This window comes from Pteropus alecto, unplaced genomic scaffold, assembly GCF_000325575.1.
Source record: "Pteropus alecto unplaced genomic scaffold, ASM32557v1 scaffold8, whole genome shotgun sequence".
Taxonomy (NCBI): domain Eukaryota; kingdom Metazoa; phylum Chordata; class Mammalia; order Chiroptera; family Pteropodidae; genus Pteropus; species Pteropus alecto.
The window spans coordinates 4,463,575-4,485,866 of NW_006494609.1; the positions used below are offsets into that span (position 1 = coordinate 4,463,575).

Consider the following 22,292-nt stretch of genomic DNA (forward strand, 5'->3'; position numbering starts at 1 on the left):
GGACCAAAGTCAAGAACCTCAGGAAAGCAAACAGACAGAGGCCGCTAACATAGACATTATCTTCCTTGGCTCAACACCTTTTTTTTTAAATTGAAATTTATTTTTAATAGGTAATACAGTCACATGGTACAAACATCAAAATGTAAAGAAAAATACCAGTGAAAAGTCTCCCACTCCAGGACCCTTGCCACAGAATTCCCTCCCTGGAGGCGACCGGTATTACCTAATTTCTGGTGTATTTCTCTAGAGATTTTCTATCACACACCATCCATTGTGTGTGTGTGTGTGTGTGTGTGTGTGTGTGTGTGCGTGCGTGCATGCGTGCGTGCATTCACACATGTATGTATACACTATATGCATACATACTTACACACACATGTATATTTTATATATGAATGCTAAGCATTTCTATATATTAATACTGTACCCAGTTACTTTCCCGAATTATCTTAATGCTTATGATAGTTGTTAGTTGATTCTCTTGGATCACCAGTTGTATAATGATATCAGTAGCAAGTAATAATTTATCTCCTCCTTTCCATTTTTCACTTCTATTTTCTTACCTATGTTTCTATTTTCTAAATATGTTGGCTGCTACCTCTAAACTCAGAAGAATAATGATAATGGTCAGGTTATCTTTGCCTTGTACCTTTAAGCAAGATGCTCATTTTTGGAGCTGAGATAAACTTTTTTTCCCCAGCCCAAGGCAGATCTATGCCCTTTTCCTACTCCTAGCAGCCTCAGTGCCTAGCTCCAGAGTGCACTGCCACCACCATGTGCTCCGACTAAGATAAATGCATTTGAACGATGTAAGGGATCATCTATTTTACCCTTAATTTAAGAGGGCTCTTTTTAAAAGAATCTAGAATAAAAAGATATTGAATTTTAAAAATGTCTCTTTGACATCTAGGATGCTTTTAATATATTTAACTAGATTTCATACATATATTAGCATGATAAATTGTATGAATAGATTTTGCAATAGAGAACTATGTATAGTTCTGATCAACTCCATTTGGTCATGTTATATTGCTCTTTCAATGTGCTGCTAGATTGTTTCTTGATCTTCTATTTAAATTTTTTTGCATCAATATTCATAGGGGAGAATATTAGTCTGTAGTTTTTTCTGTGTAATTGTTGTCAGGTGTTGGTGTCAAAATACTTGCTTTATAAAAATAACTTGGCACCTTTCTTCTTCTGTGTTCTGTAACAATTTAAATAGTGGAATTACAGGTTCTTTAAAAGGTTTGATGACATTCTCCTATCAGTCAGAGCCTGGTGTTTGTGTAGGACTGCATCTCTGCAAACTGTTTTTTTTCCCACTGTGGTAGTCTATTTAGATTATCTCTCCTGCAATCATTTTTAGTAAATTAGATTTTCTAAAATTAATATATACAATTAAGTTTCAATTTCTTTTGCACTTAGTTGAGCAAAGAACCCTCTTATAATCCTATTCATTCTCCTGTATCTGGATACTTCTACTTGCTCCTCTCCACCTAATAAAATAGGTAGCAAGTGGGCTTATGTCTAATTGACAGCTGTTTTTCACCCAAACCACCAAATCTTCGAGTTTATTAGTTCTATTTTTGTTTTCTAAATTATTTTCATTTTTATTTTTCCTTCTGCTTTCAGTTCATTTTTGTCTAACTTCTTGAGTTGCATGCCTTATTTACTAACTTTCATCTTTTCTTATTAATGTAATTCTATGATTCTAAATATCCTATATAATTCTATGATTTTTTTCACTGAACACTGTTTTAGCTATAATCTCACAAATATATGGTATTTTCATTATTGTTATTTTCTAGATATCCTACAGTTTCCGTTTAAATTTCACCTTTGGCTGAAAAGTTTTTTGAAATTCTTTAAATGTCCAGATGATGGTATTTTCTTTTTGTTTTTAACTTCTAGTTTTACTGCATGTAAGGTCAGAGAAAGTTGACAATACTATTCAACTGTTTGAATTGTATTGAGGTTTTTAGATGGTCTAATATATGGTCAAGTCTTAAGAATTTCCTGTGGCTACTTAAAAAGATGTCATTGCTCTGTTTTCGGTGTTCAGAGTTTGATACGTATCAATTAGATTTACCATACAACATATTACTTAAATCTTCTACACTCTTAGTTATCTGTTATAGAGTGAAAAAGAGGAATTAAAACCTTTTACCATTAACTATTATCTGGCTATTATTCCTTTTTAAATCCTGTGGTTTCACTTTGTGATTGTTGATGTGACATTCTTTGGAGCATAAATAGTTATAACACTAATATCTTTATTTTGAGTCACATCTTTTACCATTATGATATGCCAGAAAGATAACAGTGACCAACAGGATATTGAAAATGGTTTCCCTCAACTCCAGGTTTTGCCCACGCAGCACTGTGTATAGACAGCACTGCTCTGGCAGTTACACAGGACTCGAGGTCTCCATGTGCCCCATGAGACCACATGAGCACAGGAGCCACAGCTGCCTCTACTTGAGCTGCAACATCTTCCTGACCCATTCAGCACCCAAGCAAGCAAGTAGCAGCCAAGCAAGTTCTTCTGCAGGTATTAGGAAAGGGAATAATGAGTTGTAGCATACATTGGCCAGAGGAGAAGCTGGATTCAAACTTTCCTGGTTAGAAAACTGATCAGACAGCCTTTGCTCTATGGCTGTCTGGTCAGTTTGTAAAGAGTGGTTTACAAAAACCTTCTATTAGCAATTGTTTTTTTCTATAATGAACTTAACTGGGCACATGGTTTCTTGTTAAGTGTTAAAAGACCTGAAACTCCAAAGTACAATGTGAACATGCAAGGCTCATGAGAAAGAAAACATAACCCATTTCAGTGTGTTTATGAATGATATTGGAAAGAAATCACTAATAATTGAAAAAATTTATAAGAGAGGTGCTTAAAATTTAGATTCCTTCCTATGACTTACACTCTCACAAAGGAAGTTGGGGAGAGTGTGAATTACAATGTTTTTTATTATACAACTTGGGTGATAAAGAACGTTCCAGTGCAATGCTATGGCAGCTTGCAGGAAAGTTAGACCATCACTACCTAGCACTGCAGCTCCGTTTTGCAACTCAGATGCTTCCCATTAAAGTCGTGTCAAAGTCAAGTTAGCAAGTTTTGATGTACACAGTTGGGTTAGATGAATCTGGTATGTGACTGGAAATATTTGTTAGGACATCTAAACACGCCCTCTAGAAAAAAGATCACACTCCTTGTGCACTTAAGACTTTCTATTCATTGTCTAAAAATGGTGGTAGCTTTTTAGATTTGGAATCTTTAAAAGAGATTCATCAGGAGCCTGCTCAGCCCTGGGTGGGGGTACTGAACAAATGGAACGGCATGATCGCAATATGTGGTGAAAGGGTGTTATTACCCAAATTTAATCTCAATTTTGAAACTACTGCTATTATTTTGCATTGTTAGTGAACTGGGTATTTATCCCCTACATAATGATTCTACTTACAAAGTGACCGTCAGTACATATTTTGAAAGTTCTTGGTTTAATTTTGTTATTAAATTGAAATGTTTATTTTACGTCTCAAGTACAGCACTTTTTAAAAAAATGACCTATTCTTAACAAGAAATTACCAATGTAGGATCCTACTACTGTTTAACTTTAGGATTTTATAGTCTTTAAACACTGAGCCACTGGTTCCCTGTCTGACCCCAACTGACACAAGCACTTATCCCAGTTTCCGGTCACATGCCAGTCACTCAATGCACGGTAGCCATCATCATTATTACTGCTATTGCCACAGTTATAATAATATTTTACCTTTGCAATTAAAAAAAAAAAATTGAGCCATTGAAATGTTTGCTACTCTGCGCAAAATGCCAATTCAAATTAAATTCCTATAAGACAAAAATAAACTCATTGCTTACCCTTAGTCCTTTTACTATAGTTTTTTCTAGTCATTGCTTGTCTTTAGTCAGTCGGTCTTCTAGCATCTCTTCAAGAAAGGTTTTTGGTTGACTATAAAATTCTTGAGCCATACCTTCCTTCCTCGAAGCCTTGCTCATCTGTCTTCTGTTGAATGTTAGTGTTAAGAAGTCTGACGTCAACCTGATAATTTTTACCCTTAAAAGTAGCCCGATCTTTTTGGTTCAACTGCCCAAATGATTCTTTTATCTTTGACTCTAGTAACTTTACTAGGATAGCTGAGTGTTGATGATTCTCCTATGTCAATTTTTTACTGAGACATGGTATATCCTCTCAATCTGAAGAGTCAGATCTTTTCATCTTTGGAAAATCTTCCTTGAATCATACCTTTAAATCTGCTTTTTGTGCCATTATACTGGTTTTCTTCTTCATCATCTCCAATTATGTGTATGTTGAATCGCCTTATCTTCCACTAGTCATTTTCTCTCTAGTCCTGTCCTTTTACTTCCTTTTTATTTTGCCTCCCCCACCCCCATCTCTCGTTTTCAGCAATATCTACTGTCTCTTGTGCTGCATCCAATTTTGTCTTCATTTTATGTGATTTTTAAATTGTTTATTTCACTTCTTTCCTCTGTAGCTTACATTTCATCTTCTAATGTCTTGCCATGTGCCTGAACTTATTTCAAAAAGGCAATTATTTTATTTTTGTGCTCATTTTATAAAGGCAATTGCTTCATTTTTTTAATTCATAGGAAAATAATCATAATTTTCACATGCGTGGCAAGAATTTTTATCTTTGAAATAAGCATTCTTTATCTGCCTTTTAATTTTCTTGTTTCTTTCACCTTTTTTTCTTGTAGTATTTTAGTATGGTTCTTGTAGTATTTTATGCTGGTTCCTATTGGGTAGCCCAGCTTTGAATTAGTTGAGGTTTCTCAACCAGAGCTATTTGTATAAAGTTTACATAAAGAAGAACTGAGTATGCATTCCAAGTAACAGGAATTTTCCTTATGACACAGGGTTTTGTCTGAGTCCTTTTAATCTTTACTTCTCCTCAGCCAAAAGAGATATACAGCTCTGTAAGTATCCTATCTACCCACCCCCAACTCCCCACCCCCATAACTGAAACAGACTGCTTAATGTAAATATGGCTTGATTCCTTGATCAGTCTTTCCTCCACTTCCTCTTAGGCCTAAAACAGATTCAGACAATCTACTATCACAACCTGTGCATCTTTCTCTTGTTGACAAAATAAGGATTTTGGTTTTGTTTCTCAAGGTACACTCCTCACCTTAGAGAAACATACTCTGCTGGTTCTTTTTGAGATCCACATACCCCACACACAACTCTCTCCATACTTCGTCCAGCGTGATCTCCAGTGCTTCCTGCAGCCATTCCACTTGTGTTGTGGTTCATGGTTTCAGATATCCTCAGATCTCCTAGTTTTCTCAAAGATGGAATTTACATTTTTTAAAATTCTCCTTGTTGCTTCGGAGTTTCAGAGATAAGAAGGGTAGAATGTCAAGTAAACTCTGCTGTGTTTAACCCAGAACTTCTCAGTAGGAGTAACTTTTTAGTACAACCAGGACCACTGTCACCTTATGATTTTCAAAGTTGTATCTTGTCTCCCACATGCTGTACACATGCTAGTAATTAGCAGCTTAAGCCTAAAAAAGTTAAGTGGCTTACTCAAGGTCTCAGAGCTGGTTAGAACCCAAGTCTTGATTCCTGGTTCGTGTTCTCACTATACTGCACATTCATGCATGAATATGGCCACAGAACTCCACTGACCTTCCTTTTAAGCATACTTATTACCAGAAGCTGATCTCTTATAATTATACCCAGGAAAGACTAAGAAACTACATAATTGACTACATAAATATCAGGGGTGTAGAGGAAAGAAGGCCAAGAAAACAAGCTTAGTTCCCATTACCTGGCTTAGCATCTGTCACTCCTTCCATAAGAACCAGCCCTACTGGTCGCTGACAGGCGATGTTGCAGAAGTGGAAACGTAGCAGGAAGTCTCGGCTATACTTTTGTCTCTCTGTAAACCAGGAAAAGACACACAGTGAAAGAAAGGAAGAGGAGTCACATGCTGAGACCGCCTTAATATCAAGACGCTTCCAGCGTAGGGACGAGAGAAGTCTGGCTCTAAAGATGAGATTTTCCAACAGCTATGATTTAAAGTTGTCCATTTCACTGGGTGACCATGAGGAGGATAGTGAGGAAAACAAAGGAACTTGCTAAGAGAATTGAGGGGATTATACTTTTTCTTCATTGAAGTGCCAGCTTTCTCCCAAAATGGGCAAGGAGGCACAGCCAACCACAATGTGACACATGCTCACCTGATCTCTTAGGGTGACAGGAGGTGACATACTGACAGCAATCTGTGATGCCTAGGGAGCTGGGCCATAGTGGGGCCTGTAGCTTCCTCTGGTAAAGTTGATGGGAGAAGTCTTCCTGTCCAGACACCTACAAGGAAAGAACAGGTGGGAATGAGGAAACTGAGACGGAAAAGAGAAATAGCCCATGTTCTGAGACACGTGGACATAAACACACATACAAATCACACACTACATACATAATATAAGCAATACATACATACATAATTTAAGCAAAACATGTAAGTCTTAGGGGAAGGTTAAAAATGAGGAGCTAATTAAAACCATTATTTTTTTTTACTAGAAACACTGAAATGTCCATGAGACAGGAATGAGGGATAAGAGAGTGAGGTATGTGAATCAAAGAGAATAGAACAATTATGAGTATGTGGCCCTCTGAGTTTCACCTCAGAAAAACTCTTCATGACTCTCCACAGGGAATATCAACTTTCAGGGGCTTTAAGGTGCAATGGGAAAAGGTTTATCCTGATCTTTGGATCTTCTGAATCAAGGTCTAGCATCTTAAGCCTATTAGTGGGAAACCACAGGGTCAAACCAAATGGGAAATGCACCAAAGCACTTTACCGTATCTATGTCACCATCCTCGGTCAAAGCCAATGAGCAGCCTGGGAATGGACAGAACGTAGTAGGGGAAACATTCGGCAATATCAGTCATCTGTATATCTCCAACATGTGTAGCAAAATTCCCTTCATTTCATTTAACAACAACAAATATTTGAATGTGCAAGACACTAGCTAAGTACTGGGGAGAGAGCATTAATAGATACAATCTCTGCCCTTACAGGACCTATTTCCAATATGCCCTCTAAAGTAAAACAGATCTGGAATTTAATGGCCATTTACTAGCTGTGTGACATTGGTCAAGTTAGTTAACTTTCTTGGGTTCAATATCCTCTACCACAAAATGGGATAATAATACCACATATAATTAAGAATCTTGATAATAATAACCACTATCAAATTATCGACTGCTTCCTTTGAAGCAGAAACTGGAAAATACTTTCTGTGCATTATTTTATTTAATCCACCAAACAAACAAAAAATCCTCTGAGATCCCATTATATTCCCAGCGTATAAATAAGGCAAATGGGGCTTGAGGAAGTTAAGCAACTTGCCCAAGGTGGCAGATCAGGGATTTGAACTCAGGACGGTCTGGCTTCTAAATGAGTACTATTAATCACTACACCTAACTGTGCCTGTCACAAGTTAGGCACTTAGTAAATTATTTTCCTTATTCCCTGAGCGCCTTGATTATAGCAACTTTCTGGCAGGATAATGCCTTTCTCTGCACACGTGGCAATCAGGACATTGCTGGCACTCGAGTAACCTCATTAAAATAAAAACCCGAAGTGCTCAACAGTAATTCAGTCATTCTGTGTCCTTTCTCCACTATGCCAAAAGTTAAGCATTAAGTTGGATCAGGAGGGGCAAAACAAAGGAACAGGAATATTAAGTAGCTTATAAAAAATTAGCATAGGCTGACTGCCCATCAGCGTGGCTAAATAAACTGATAAACTAGGAGGTATATATGCTATCAACATTCAGCAGTTAAAAGGAATGAGATAGATCCATATATGCATTGTTGAGTGAAAATAAACCAAGCTACAAAATGAAATAGTAATATATGTTTATAAACACACACGATAAGATTATATATCACCTGTTAGAAGCAACCACAGCATAGTATTGGAGGGCAAGAGCTCTGGGGCCAGACCATCTGGTTACAAATCCTGGCTCCACCACTAACGACCTGCATAATCTAGAGTAAGAAAATTACCTAACTTCTCTGTGCCTTAGTTTCCTCATTTATAGAATGGAAGCAATAGAAACTGTCAAAATTAATGAGTTAATACATGTAAAGTGCTTAAAATAGCAGCTGGCACACAGTAAGTGCTTAATAAATGTAAATTATGATTAGATTACATTATCACAGGACCACAGATTATCACTGTAAATGCACAGAAAATGACCTGGAAGACCACCACCAAACTTCAATTATTACTTGACTCTAAAGGGAGACGTAGAGAATATAGGTAATAAGGAGCTTTGGCCTTATTTTGTTTGAATTCTTGCAAGAATGTACTTACGTATTACTTATAAACAAAAACTAAAAGGATTCCAATATGCCAAAGGCACTCAAGAGTTCCTAACTTCCAGGCTTTGGGCACAAGAAAGCAAGAAGGAGCCAGAACAGGTATAATGGAGATCCTGCCACAGAAGCAGCATTGGACGCCTACACCCGAATCTCTCCCTATGCCACGCTCCCACCCCCACAGTGGCCTCCCCCATTTCACCTTCCAGGCTGGCATCCCATGATATTGGAGCTCTCCATCCCTGATGAAGTTGTAGAGAGGTGAATCAGGGACGGAATTCAGGTCCCCACACAAGATGATGGGGCAGTGGCTGCCATCTGACAACCGGGCCACCTTGTCCACTTCAGCCAACAGAATGGCCATCTGGGCCAGCTTGACATCACCCCGGCGTGGGTTGTACAGAACGTGAGTATTTGCCACACATAGTGGGGCCACTGAGACTTGCCCCAGGCCTTCTGGGACTAGTGGCTGCAGCAGCAACACTAAGCCTACATTATCCCGATTGAGGAGCTCCAAGCCAGGCCGGAAGTACTCCACAGGGCTGGCGCAGAGCAGACGGAATCTCGTGGGCTTGTAGCAGACAGCACAGCCATCCGTCTTACACCCGGTCCTCCTCTTGTAGAAACAGGTAAAGCCTGCAAGGAACACCCAGCCAAGGAGATGGATCAGAGTCCTGGAAGCCTGAATCCCTCCAACCAGTGGCAGTAACCCAGGTGTGTGTGCATAATGCATTGCTTCTGTTGCTCAAAGGGGAGTCCTTGCCTTTGCCAATTCCTTGGTTCTGCAGAGGTTCCCTTACAGTTCTAACCAGATAACTAAGAGGCTCTAAGGGGAAGGACAGAAGGGTATGAAGCTATATAAGTTCATAAGTAAAGCATGGAATCTAAAGTCAGACAAGCTGGAATCCTAGCTCCACAACTTACTAGCTTTGTAGCTTTGTGACCTTGAGCAAGTCACAAAACTTTTGAGAACCTGTTTCCTTACTGCAAAATGGGGATAATACTCAATCTCACAGGGTTGATTAATTCAAGGACTAAACAACAATATGTGTCACAATTGCTTTAAAACTGCAGAACTCTACTTTCTTTCTCAGCCACAAAGGATCTAGCTCGCTCACTGCGGGTTTACTGCGACAAAAGAAAAAAGATGGTGTCTTCAGGAGAGAGCAGAAAGAGCTGTAGGAAGAAAGACTGACAAACATGCCAGGGAGCTGCCTTACCCATCATTCGCAGAGAGGGCTCCAGCTGCTCCCAGTAATGATCTTCCTGGACTTCCTGGAGACACAGGATCTGGGAAATTGACAAGGAAACCAATCACTCCAGAATACCCAGAGTGCTGAATGTGACTCCCACTCCAAGAGCAGGCATTGTGGGTCTCAGACAGGGTCACACTGAAACTTCCCTGCCCGGGTTGACTCTTCCCAGCCAGCCCAGAGTTAAGCTGAGGAGACCGGAGTTAAGCTGAGGAGACCGGACACATGCACTGGGTTGACTCTTCCCAGCCAGCCCAGAGTTAAGCTGAGGAGACCGGACACATGCACTGGATTTTCCTGCTATTTAAATCCCTCAAGTCTCCTTCTCTGCATAAAGATGCTGGAAAGTGCACCTAGGGAGAGTCTTCTCAGCATCTGCCAAAAACTCATTTACTCCAGGCAGGAAACTCCAGCCTTAGGCAAGACTCCAGTCACACGGAGACTCCAGAACAACAATGGGAATGAATTCCTTTTCTAAGAGCACTGGGAAACAGCGCAACTTGCAGGGCAAATGCAAGATGGCACTTCTCCCTCTCTTCACTCACATCAGGGTCCCAGTGCTGGAATTCCTGCATGAGATTCGCAAAACGATAGTTCCAATTGAGGATGTCTGGGTGGCAATGCAGATAGAGCTCGGAGCTCTGCTGCATCAAGTCCTGGGCCAGGATGTTATAGGACATCAGCGTGAACTGGAACTGAGGCCCATCCCCTGCCTCCAGGCCCTGAGCATCTGGCTGAGTAGAGAAATCCTCCCATTCTCGCCACAAGATTTCTGCAAAGGGGTCAGGAAGAAAAGGTCCACAAGTACATGTAACCCACAGGCCCCTGCCGTCCCCACTCACGATTCAGTGATAGTATCTGAAGTTCCATTTTTCATATCCCATGTCACCCATCCCTCTCTGTGGCAATTTAAACAGCATTCTAAGGACATTCTCAGACTAGACAGTAAGCTCCACAAAACCAGAGATAATCTTGGCCTGTTCAGGGCTGTATGTCCAGTACCTGGCACCTAGTACATGTTCAATAAACACAGGCTGGTAATTTCTCACTTGTGACAAATCCATGGGTCTCTGGGGAAATCACTCAGATGAATATACATAAGTCAACTGAGGTTAAAGCCATTTCTAGAGCAATCTCGGTCTTGGGTGTTTTCTAACCTCTAAACCTGGAAGAGTCTGGGTAGAAACCACAATGTATTCCCCACCTCCCAGACACGGAGCTGCAGAGTAAATTTCAAACCTATTTGAGCCACAGAACTCATTCTTCAAATTTTAATGGAAGCCCTATATGTACCACAGATAAAACTGGAGTTATTCTGGTTGAGGCAAAGAGTGGAGGCCCAAGAGCTCTCCGTCCCTCCCCCCAGAAAGCCCTTGGGTCACCTCCAGAGAAACAACAGAACGGAGAATCAGAACTAGGGTCTGCTTTCTGCTCTGCCACTACCAAGCTACGTGACTTTAGGCATGTCCCACTACCTTTCTGCACTGGGGTTATTTCATCTGAAAGACCATGGTGCTGGATGAGATGATCTCTAAGGCCCCTCTAGATCTGACACTGCAAGATTCTCAAAAAACAGAATGTAGCGGCAGAGCTCCCCACCGAAAATCTTCTTTAGTGATGGCTCTGCCCACACCCACAACAACCTGCTACCCTGGTTTGCTCAGTTGTCAGACTCACCATGATAAGGAATTTCCATTGGGGGTGGCTGCAACTGCCCGAGGCCCTCAAAGGGCCAGATGGGAGCCTCTTCCTGGGGCATAGGCTCAGGTGCTATGCTCCAGGCCACCACTGCAGGGTCTTCTTCCCACTGCTCTGCAGCCAGGGCACCCATTGAGAGGACAGCACAGTCTGCATACTGGGGGCCGGACTGCATGGGGACAGCTGCCCACATTGGGCCCTCAACCTCTGGCAGTGCCTCGTCTCCTAGCACCTCAGGGCAAGGCTCCTCCAGGTTCTCTACTGCCCGCAGGTCACTCAGCTGCCTGCTTGACCACTTGTCCTCTGAAGTAGCATCCTGTTCTCCGGGATTATCCATCAGAAGTGCCAGGCTGCTCTGGGCTAGTCCCTTATCTACTAGGGGATCCTCGCTCACAGTTGAGAGCACCTGGCTCGACCCTTCTTCTTGCCACTGCTGCAGCAGGCCCTCACACTCTTCCTGGTCCGGGCCCCGAGGTGCCATGGCAAAGTCACCCTCTACCTGGGAGGACGAGCTCTTCGCCAAAAGGGCATTTTTTCGACATGGGAAGAAAGCATCTAAGAAGAAAGCCAAAATACCATGTTATAAGACAGCATCACCCCACCCCACACTCTTCTTTCAAGTAGAATGTGAATCCCATATAAGCAAGAAATCATATGCATCTTGCTCATCATTGATCCATCACTGAGACTGCCCATTTTAGTGCCTGGAACATCATCATCAGAGCAAAGTGCTTACCTTGTGCCAGGCACGGTTTTACAAGAATTAACTAATTTATATGGTAGGAATCTGATATATGTTCAGTGCAGGAATGAAAGAATGGCTAGCCCACATAATCTAGGATGGAGATAGTCATATATAACTGCACCTCTTCAGCTAGAGGTTAAAACTACTATTAAATATCAACTCTCTGTTCTGAGAACCACATTACACTGGAACCAGAACTTGACCATGAATCAGAACTGTGGGTTATGGCCTAGCACTGAAATTAACAACACTGTGACCTTGGACAGTGCCCTCAGTGAGATGGACTCACTCTTGACTATAAAATGGGGACAAGGGAAGTTTGAATTAGATAATCTCCAAAAGCTTTTCTAGTTCTTAAATCCCCTAATCTATGAGTGCATTCCAAAAGAAAAAGTCCCAAAGTAGACAAAAGGTGTCTCAAAATCTATACAATTTACTTAACAAAGGACCTTGATCCTCTTCTCAAAGAGATTTATTCTGCTCGTAAGTCATAAACTTCATTATTAGCTTTCCCATTCCATAACACAACAGAGTCTGTAAATCAAAAGGTGCCAACAACTGATAGGAAGAGACAGCTGTCATCTCTGCTACAGCAGCCACAAATGACAGCCAACAGGCAAGAAAGGTGGGAAAAACTCTAAAATTAAAGCCCCCAAAATCCAAGCATAGTATTTTGGTGCAAGCAAACACCCCCTACACACTAAATCACTGATTTATGGCACAGGGCAAGTGACACGCATGATGCTGACTTCCAATTACCAGAGATTCATTTTATCAGCTCTACTTTTTTTAAAGGCAAGAAAAACATCAGAATGGCTTAAATGTTGAAAGACACTATCTTATTTACAGCCTATATGGATTTATGTCTCTCTAAACCTGGGGTGATTTTGCTTTTAGGAGACATTTGGCATTGTCTGGAGACACTGTGGTTGTCGCAACTGTAGGGATGCCACTGGCATCTAGTGGTTAGAGAATAGGGATACTGCTGAACATCCTACAGTGCGAAGGACAGCCCCACAACAAACTATCCAGGCCCAAATGTCAAAAGTGCTGAGACTGAGAAACCTTGCTTTAAACCCATGGACTCGGTGCTGGCTTTAGTCTCAGGGACTGGCTAATTCCCTGCTCCTTGAAACATCTTCTATGTACACCAGATGGTAGAGGTTCTTTTGTTTACATGTGTGGTGGTGGCTTGTTTTTCAGCAGCAGAATGCTTTTATTAAACAAAAGAAAGAAAAGAAAAACTGTAGAAACCAAATACATAAAGTTAATACAAGTAGGACTACTTTAATGGGTGTGGGGGAGGGGGTAGGATAGGAGGAGGTGGCCCCTTCTGAGATCCCTAAAATTCTAACAATAGTCTAGAAACCTCTGGACTCGTATATGTCACTAAGGCTGGACAATGGAAAAGTTCCAGAAATGACAGCAGGAAAATGCTTTAGTTCTCTGAAAACAATTACTTCTGTAGAGCTTCTCATTCCTCAGAAGTATGTACACACGAGCCATTCCTACATTGAGTGCCCACTATATTCTGAGCAGTTAGCAGTAGAGACACAGTGAGCAAAACAGACATGACCCTGCCCTCCTGGAGCTTGCATTCTAGTAGCAGACAGAAATATATATTTTTTATGAAATATACATATATTATGTAATATAAATTACACACACAGTGAAACATTCCAGAAACAAAAAGCACAGAATGCATAGCAGCACCCCTTATTTCTAAGAAACTACTTCTGGCTACCTAAATTGCCAGAGAAAAGTTTGGGAGTTCTGTGGGATCTTTGGGAGGAACTAACAGGTCTCAGAAGAGCCTCAGGTGTTTAAAGGCCAGGACTGAAAAGAGCAGGCAGATCCAGAAAAAGTGAACTCTTTCCACTCTTATCTTAAGTATCTACTGGGCTTCCACCCCTCATCTCTAAAAGCACAGGAGACTGCTTTCAGAGATGAGGTTTAAATGAGGCTGAGCATCTGTTTTTCAACCAGACTTCTCCAAGAGAGGAGAATGAGAGGCAGCTGTGAAAGGTGAGTGTGGAGTTAACCCAGGTAGAGGACAGGGTCGTCCAGTCTTCAGCCCCAACATACCTCAGGGCCGATAGGCCTTACCCAGAGAATTCGGGGATTCGCCTTGGCCCCGAGTCACCAACCCTCTGCGACACCCCCAGGGCAGTGACTTAGCGGACCTCAAAAGCCCCTCTGCACCCCAGGGTCCAAGGAGGGGCGGCCTCTGCCTCTTCCCCAGCCCCCCTCCGCGTTAACTGTGGCCCAACGACACCAGGCCACAGGCGTGATCAGGCGCCTCCCTCGAGGTTGTCAGCCAAGCCTGGGCCCCATGGAATCCAGGACTGGTACCAAGGCCGAGGGCCACCTCCTCACACCTTGGCGCTGCCGGGGGAAGGTGGTCTTGAGGCCCAACGCGCCGCACGCCGCCTCAGGCCCCGCGGGGCCGGCCTGGGCCTGGCTCCCGCCTGTCAGGACGCGGGGCCAGTACCTGAGAGGGCACGGAAGAGGCGCGCGGCCGGCAGCAGCAGGTAACACAAGCAAGACGCGATCATGGCCGGCCTGCCGACCGCGCCTGCGCCCACCGCCCCTCCTCGCCGCAGGCCGCCTGTTCTCCGGGAGCTCCGCCCCGCCCCGGACTCGCCCCGCCCCCGGCTCCACCTCCGGGCTGGCTCACGTGGTACCGCAGAGCTTCAACAACAACTTTATTAGGAGCCAAGGACTCCACGAGTTCTCGCGCGGGCGGGGGATTCCTGTTCCCATGGCAACGGGCGTGGCCTGCCCCCTCCCGCCCCCAGGGACCATCCAAATGCCTTGGTTTGAAATCAAGCGCCTAATTAGGGTTCCACCGTATAATCTCTTCACCCCTCACTTTTCTTATATGTAAAATGAAGGGCTGGACTTTCTCTAAGGAGTCACCAAGCCCTGACTTCTATAATCTCACCCTTCCCAGTCCATAAGAGAGAGTAAATTCTTCCCCATTTTTCTTTTTTTCTTGACTCTACTGTCTTCCCCAGCTCAGATACTAGGTCACAAATTTTGTTCTTCCTCATCCTGTTCCAAAGGGGCCCTCTTTTTACCTAATCTGGAAAAAAAAAAAAAAAAAAGGATGTCCACTTGGTAAGGGAGTCGAGAAAGGATGGGTGGGGTGGAGAACTTCCACAAAGGCAGAGACCAAATCTGGTTGGTTCGTTGGTTGGTTGGTTGGTTTTCATTGAGGTATCTCTAGTGCCTACAACAGTATCAGGCACATAAATCTTTGTTGAGGGATTGAACAAAGCATATGTCACTGAACGAAGGCCAGGTCTTCTATTAATTCTATGCTACCCAAAGACCTCTTTGAGTCTCTCTTCCCTATCCCCACCCAAATCTTCTGCTCCAACCACACTCTGAAGAAGGAAGGACTGTATAATACTACCAATTTCAGTACCCAGTGTCTGAGCTGTGCAATTTCCAATTTGTGGCTGGAGCCTCGGTTGTTCAGGGAAGCCTTCTGGGGAGTCACCAGATCCTGGACCAGCTGGGTACATCATAACACTGAAAGGCTAAAAGGAAGGAGAGTCAGTACTGTGGTTTTTCCACTGTTTTTCCTTAGCTCTAGAGAAGTGTCTGCCTTTAGGTAACCACACTCATGCCTTGGCCTGAGATAAAGCAGAGACCCCAGGGGTTAATCTGAAGTTTGAGAAACCTTTTGGAAGCTAGTGCACAAATGTTACCTAAGGAGCCCCCAAAGTCAGGTCTACTCCTTTGATGTGGCTGAAGCAAACCTTCCATGTATTTTTCTTCCATTTTGTCCCAATAGTTACCCAGAAGTCCATGTTCCAAATCAGATCCTAAATCAAAGTACTTAACTAGAGACCTTTTATTATTTTGTGAAATTAGAGTTTCCTTATCCACCCAGAAAATGTCTTAAAAAATACAAATTCCTATTCCCTACTCCCCAGGTTTTGATTCAGCGGGTCTGGGGTGGGGCCCTTAAACACTGACCAAGTTATTCTAATAAATGGTTTGGGAACCTCTACTAAGGACCTAGCCTCAGCTGGGCTATTCAATGCATATATGGGCAAAATGCATTAAACCAACTGATGCCATGTCCTTTCAGAGGCTTTTCTTGAGGCCAGTTAAGCGAGGCTGCTCTCTTTCTGTTTCTGGATCCATAATCAGCTCTGTTAGAAAGTGTAGGATAATGTGAGAATCACAAGCTTTGGAGTTAGACCACCTGACTTCAGATCTTGGCTTTGTGACTGCCTACCTGTGGAATTTCTCAGGTTACCTAACTTCTTGGAGCCTCAGTTTCCTCACTGTGCCAACCCAAGTTAAGCTCTAAGTGTTTACAATTATATTTTTAAATTTTAGGCCAAAAACAGTTCTGGCTACTAACATAAAGTCATCTTCCACAATCCCTGGCAGAAATAAGGGTCTTCCGAACTGTAAGTATTGGTAAGCAAGCCATAACTGCCGATGCTAAGAAGACTTGGCCTGGAGTGCATTGGTAAGTATTGGTAAGCAAGCCATAACTGCCGATGCTAAGAAGTATTGGTAAGCAAGCCATAAGTATTGGTAAGCAAGCCATAAGAAGTATTGGTAAGCAAGCCATAAGTATTGGTAAGCAAGCCATAACTGCCGATGCTAAGAAGTCTTGGCCTGGAGTGCAGCCTCAGCCTTCCCCAGTCAAAGGAAAATTACAAGTATAATTTGCATCATCTGCAGCCTCATTATGTCAGAAATTTTCCAAGAGCCTGGATGAGCCCCTCAGTTCACCCCAACTGTGATAACAGTGGAGGCAATGATAAACATCTGTTTCAACCACTGAGTGATGTCAATGGTGCAGACCAATCTAATGGGGCAAGTGAGAGGTTTTGCAATACTTTGAGGGATTTAAAATGTTTTTTTTAGAGGCAAATTTTCTGTATGTAGGAAATTTAAGCCCTTGAGGGTTCAAATTTTACTTATGCCAACAGGTACATATGGAAGTTTAACACCGAGGCTGCCTTTATTCATTGGTTGACTACAGGGCGGCATAATGCTTCCTTCATGGTTGCAGACCAAGGCCTAGAGCAATGCTGCCCGAGAGAACTATAATGTGAACCACATATGTAATTTAAAATTTTCTGGTAGCCTCACATAAAAACTTTTTTAAAAGAAGCTGGTGACATTAATTATATTAATTTTAATAATATGTTTAATTTAACCCCATATGTTTTAAAGAATTAGCATTCCAACATGTCATCAATATTTAAAAATGAAATATTTTAAGTTCTTTAAAAATTTTTTTGTACCAAGTCTTTGAGATCCAGCATGTGTTTTACATGGACAGCACATCTTAATTCAAACAAGCTGCATTTCAAGTGCTCAGTAGCTACAATCTGTGCAGGTCTAGAAGTCTCAGACAGCCTCTCGGATAGGATAGGTTGAAAAAAATTGTCCACATTTAACTCTTATGATAACCTGAAACCTGTGCGCTCCTAGTAACTTGCCCTCTCTGAGCCTCTCTGAGCCTAGTAACTTCTTCTGGGATCTCAGGATTTCTGGCTAGATTTTTCCAGAATGTGCCAGACTGATCTGAGTTAGTGCATTCATTCACTCACTTTTTCACTGATTCATGCATTCATGTATTCATTAGTGATTAGCAAGCACTCACCAATGTTTACCCCAAACTCATCCTTGTCTTTTCTCGACCTGAGGCCCACTCCCCCTCACTCATTGAAGACCCTAGCCCTGGACTCACAATATTCCTTACCTCAAATCTTCCCTTCACCAATGTGGATGAGCCAGCCCAGACCTTAGAAGCTCATTGTCACTACCTCCTCACTGACCCCATTCCCACTGTACTTCAGACACCCTTGATGTGTCATTATTGGGTACTGCTCTACCTCTGAAACCGTAAATTCACACACTCACTCTAATGGATCGCCCTGTGGCTGCCTCTCCTACTTTCACTCCTACACTATTTATTCTTTAACTCCACCAGACCCTTGAGTTCTCCGTCTACCCTCAAGCTTCCCCAGTCATCATTTCTTTCTCTACCCAACATGGAATCCCTATGAGCCATTTTTTAAATCACTCATTCCTTAATATCGACTCTCTTGCCCACTATTCTTTGATTACACCTGCCTAAATTCAGTGAAACCATTCTCCTTTGTGGCTCTTTCATCCAGGCTGTTGAGCATAAAATTACCAACCACATGGGTTGGAGCTATTAGTGTGCTGGTCTCCAACCTCACTTCAGCCCTCAGCCCTCCCCAGCAATCCTGTGTTCTTAATTAGCTTTCTCTCCCATTTCTACAATAACCATTCCTCTCAAATTTGCTATCCTATTGCCTTCTTTCCTGCTCTCTGGAGATCATCTCCCTGCCAACTTTAGAGAAAAAATAGAACCGCCAAGTGAAAATTCTCTACTCCCTGTTACCATACCAACACACTGACCAGCACGCATAACCACTTCTTTCTCCTTTCCTACCAACACTGTGGCAGACCTCTGCACGAGGCTTGGAGTCTTCTTCCTCCTGCCTCCTCAGAGATTGTGCTCTTTCTGATCACCCCTCTTCTCTTCTTCCCTGACTCCTTTCCATTAGCATTTAAACATGCTCAAATTGCTCCTGTGTTACGAAACCCTCTCTTAGCCCACGTCCCCCTCCAGCCATCCTTCCATCTTCTACCTCTCCTTCACAGCCAAGCTTCTCGAAAAGAGTTGTCTGTTCCTACTGCTTATACTTCCTCACCTCTCATTCATCTTCATTTCACTGAAATATAGCTGCTACTCTCATCACTCCACCGAAACTCCACAACCCAAGCTCCCAATGCTTTCTTGGTTGTTAAATTAAATGGACACTCTCCAGGCTTTATTACTTCTTGACTGTTCTTTAATTTTGCATGACTCCTCCCTTCTCGTAAGATTCTCTTCCCTCGGTTTCTGTGACATTCTTGTTTTCCTTCTAATTCCATGGACATGTTGTCCTAGTAGGTTTCATTTCAGAAGACCGCCTTTTCAATGATGGTATTCCAAGGATTTCATCCTTGTCCTCTCTCCTCCCCTTACTTGAACATCCTTCCTTGGGAAACTTTCACCACTCCAATGATTTCAAGTAATGTCCTTATACTGACAACTCACTCATCTACATTTTTAACCTTTTCCTGGGCCACTAACACATAAACCCTTTTGTCTAAGGACCTCTCCAGTGGATGTCCAAAGGGCACCTCAAAGATTCAACTCACCCAAAGTTGCACTCATCACCTTCCCCCACCATCATCGAAAAAACTACTGCCCCAGCTCCTCTGTTCTCTTCTTTATGAATAGCACAGTCCTCTAGCAAGTTATACTAGCCTCCTGCTTTTCTCTTCTCCCCTTTTACTTTTATATCTGATCTATGCCCAAGTCCAAGTGGTTTGCCTTTCTTTATATTATTTGTTCAGTCTACTTCATCGCTGCAGTTACTCCTAGCTGGTGTCGATCCTCTTCCTATCCTCAATCCACTCTCCACCCTGCAGCTGGAGCTATCTTTCTACTCTACAAGTCATGTCAGGTCACACTCCTTAAAATCTCCCTGCAAACTCCCACTATCCTCAAATACAGGCGAAACTCCTTAGCAAAGCCTTAAAGACCCTTCATTATTGGCCTCTGCTCACCTTTCATGTCATCTCTCAGCTCTTCTTTCCCACCACCGCTTTCCTTCCAATGGGAATCACTCTCCAGTGTCACTAAACTACCTGAGTCTCCCCCAACATGCCATAGGAACTTTGTTCGTGCTTTTTTCTCAGCCTCAAATACCTTTCCTCCCCCACTGGGTTTACCCCACCCCTCTTCCTGTACCTAGCTGCTGCCTGATGGACCTTCATGTCTCAGCCTAGGTATTCCTTCCTCAAGGAAGCCTTCCAAGATCTCCAAAACCCACCAACGCACAGACATACCACTGCCCAGAAGCCTCCTTCTATTTGTTTCTGAATTACCATTGCTAACTCTGGGTTCAACACTGTCACTGTTAGTTTACTCATCAAAACCCCTCAATAAACTTGTGTACTTCATGAGGTCCACCATTCTATCCTTATTGCCTAGCCCAGCACCAGGTCATTCAGTACATTGAATGAATGAATGAATGAGTGAGTAAATGAAAAATCCTTCTTTCTAAAGAGCTTCAGTTTCATAAGGAAACTAAACATAATAAAATCCAAACTAAATCCTTCTTTCTAAAGAGCTTCACTTTCATAAGGAAACTAAACATAATAAAATCCAAACTTGCAAAATGGACACATAATGGGGAATTTCTTTGCATTTTCCAAAGAATTTTTGTTTTACAAAATAATTCTGCAAGTACCTTTCTTTCAAAGACCACCCCCTATATTTGAAATCTGACTCAGTTTACAACTATCATTAAAAAAATAAAAGCCCTTGCATAGAATTGGATATTATTACATCTAATAATAATGTCTTCTGTTTCTTTGTTGTGCTTCCTCATCCTGCCTAATAGAGTTCATGCCAACTCTCTCTCTTTGATTTTTCTCTCCATGCCAACTTTCTTTGATTCTTCCGTCCATTTTTCCCTTGGAGAACTCAGACCTTCAGTAACCATCTACCTTATGCTAATGCCATCAAACACAAAGGCAAACTTTTTCATAAAAGGCCAAATAAGAAATAGTTTTGGCTTTGCAGGCCATAAGTCTCTGTAGCGATTGCTTGATTTTGCCATTGTAGCATAAAAGCAGCCATAGAAATACCTAAATGAGAGATTATGACTGTGTTTCAATAAAACTTTATTTATAAAAACAAGCAATGGACCAAATTTGTTCCTCACACTGTAGTCTGCCAACTCCTGAAATACATCACATGAGCCCAGACTCTTCTGAGCCATGGGCAACAGTCACCCTATGTGGGAACAACCTTGCCATGTTCAATGAACAGCAAGGGGGTCAATGTAGAGAGCTTTATTTATATCCTAACTATCCAACATGAGCTTTACTTATATCCTAACTCTGCCACTTTCTAGCTGTGTGACCTTGGGCCAATTACTTAACTTCTCTGTGCTCACTTTCCTCTTCTGTTAAATAGGTATAAAAATGTTATCTCCTAATAGAGTAATAATAGTTGTTACACAATTTTAATGTGTTTATACATGTAAAGTCCGTAGAACAGTGCGTGTATGTACAAGTGCTGTATAAATGGTAACTTATAGGATAGCGGAGGGTCCCTCTGCCCTAGTGGAAGTGTTGTAGCAAGAATATTGGCAGTCAAGAAGGAAATTATTATCCTCTCAGTCTTTGGCCGTACCTTGCCCCAGGTGACATATTGTTTGACCATTTCAAGTCACAGCTCCCCGCTTCCCTGGGACTTCCTTTTGCCACTGCTCTGTGGATTAACTATAGAGTAAATTCACCTCCCACCCCTCAGAGCCTTAGGCCCACAATCCAGCTCCATGAAGGCTATTCTCACTTAAAAAAAAAATTATAATTTTGATAAAATTTGACTTCATCAAAATTAAAAGTACTCTGTGAAAGACACTATTAAGGGTAAGAAGCTAAACCACAGACTGGGCTCTGCTGCCTGCCTTTATCCTGCCTTTTCTCCAGACTCCACTTGTCAAGAGCCCATGAATGCTCCCCAGCATGAAGAAACCTCATCCTTATTAATTTCCAGTACTGTCCTTAGACCCAGGCAAGTGGCACCTGGTCCAGTGGCTATTTGTAGTGTCTTCCTCCAAATTTTCTAATTCACCTTTTGTACCTGAGACCACATGGTCCTGTCCAGGTGAAGCACCCAGCATTTAGACCAACACCTACATGCTCTCCAGGCCCCATTTCTCTCCTTTAAGGACACTTTCTTATCCTCTGCACCAGTGTGGGGCTGGCCAGATGATCCAGGACTTGTGCCTACTCAGTTATTCCAGGAGTTGATCACTCCTCAGCCTGTTTAATATTTCTTTCAAAGAGCCACATGAGACCGGACCACTAGAGTGGTGTTATTATGCTGATTTAGGGTAACTCAAATTGTTTATCTGAACAGAAGCTCTGCCAAAAATGTTTTCCCAGGGCCCTCACACTCTAGGGGCGGCCCTGTCAATTTCTATCTAGTATCTATAACATGCCCCGAAAGGTCCATGTCTGCATCCTCTCCCACAATCTTAGTGCCTTGTACATAGTGTGCTCCATAAATATTTTTCAGAATCAATGCCTGAAGGAATGAGTAATATCTCAGATTGACATATTTCTTTTGATCCAAGGTTCTATGTT

The 22,292-nt window shown here is 42.3% G+C and overlaps 1 protein-coding gene across 6 annotated transcripts in view; it reads right to left on the minus strand.

Moving 5' to 3' along the window:
• Positions 1 to 14,695, minus strand: part of ANGEL1 (angel homolog 1) — a 16,842-nt gene extending 2,147 nt beyond the window's left edge. The window contains exons 1-9 of one of the 6 annotated variants that reach the window (XM_025042096.1): positions 14,563 to 14,695; positions 11,306 to 11,881; positions 10,174 to 10,400; positions 9,596 to 9,665; positions 8,578 to 9,011; positions 6,227 to 6,353; positions 5,815 to 5,925; positions 5,173 to 5,320; positions 5,031 to 5,073 (exon numbers count right to left, since the gene is read on the minus strand). In XM_025042096.1, coding sequence (XP_024897864.1) covers positions 5,046 to 5,073; positions 5,173 to 5,320; positions 5,815 to 5,925; positions 6,227 to 6,353; positions 8,578 to 9,011; positions 9,596 to 9,665; positions 10,174 to 10,400; positions 11,306 to 11,881; positions 14,563 to 14,626 — 1,785 coding nt within the window. In that variant the 5' untranslated portion in view covers positions 14,627 to 14,695 and the 3' untranslated portion in view covers positions 5,031 to 5,045. The other 5 variants (XM_025042095.1, XM_015599752.2, XM_025042097.1 and 2 more) reach the window with 5 other exon arrangements.
• Between the last annotated feature and the right edge of the window lie 7,597 nt (positions 14,696 to 22,292).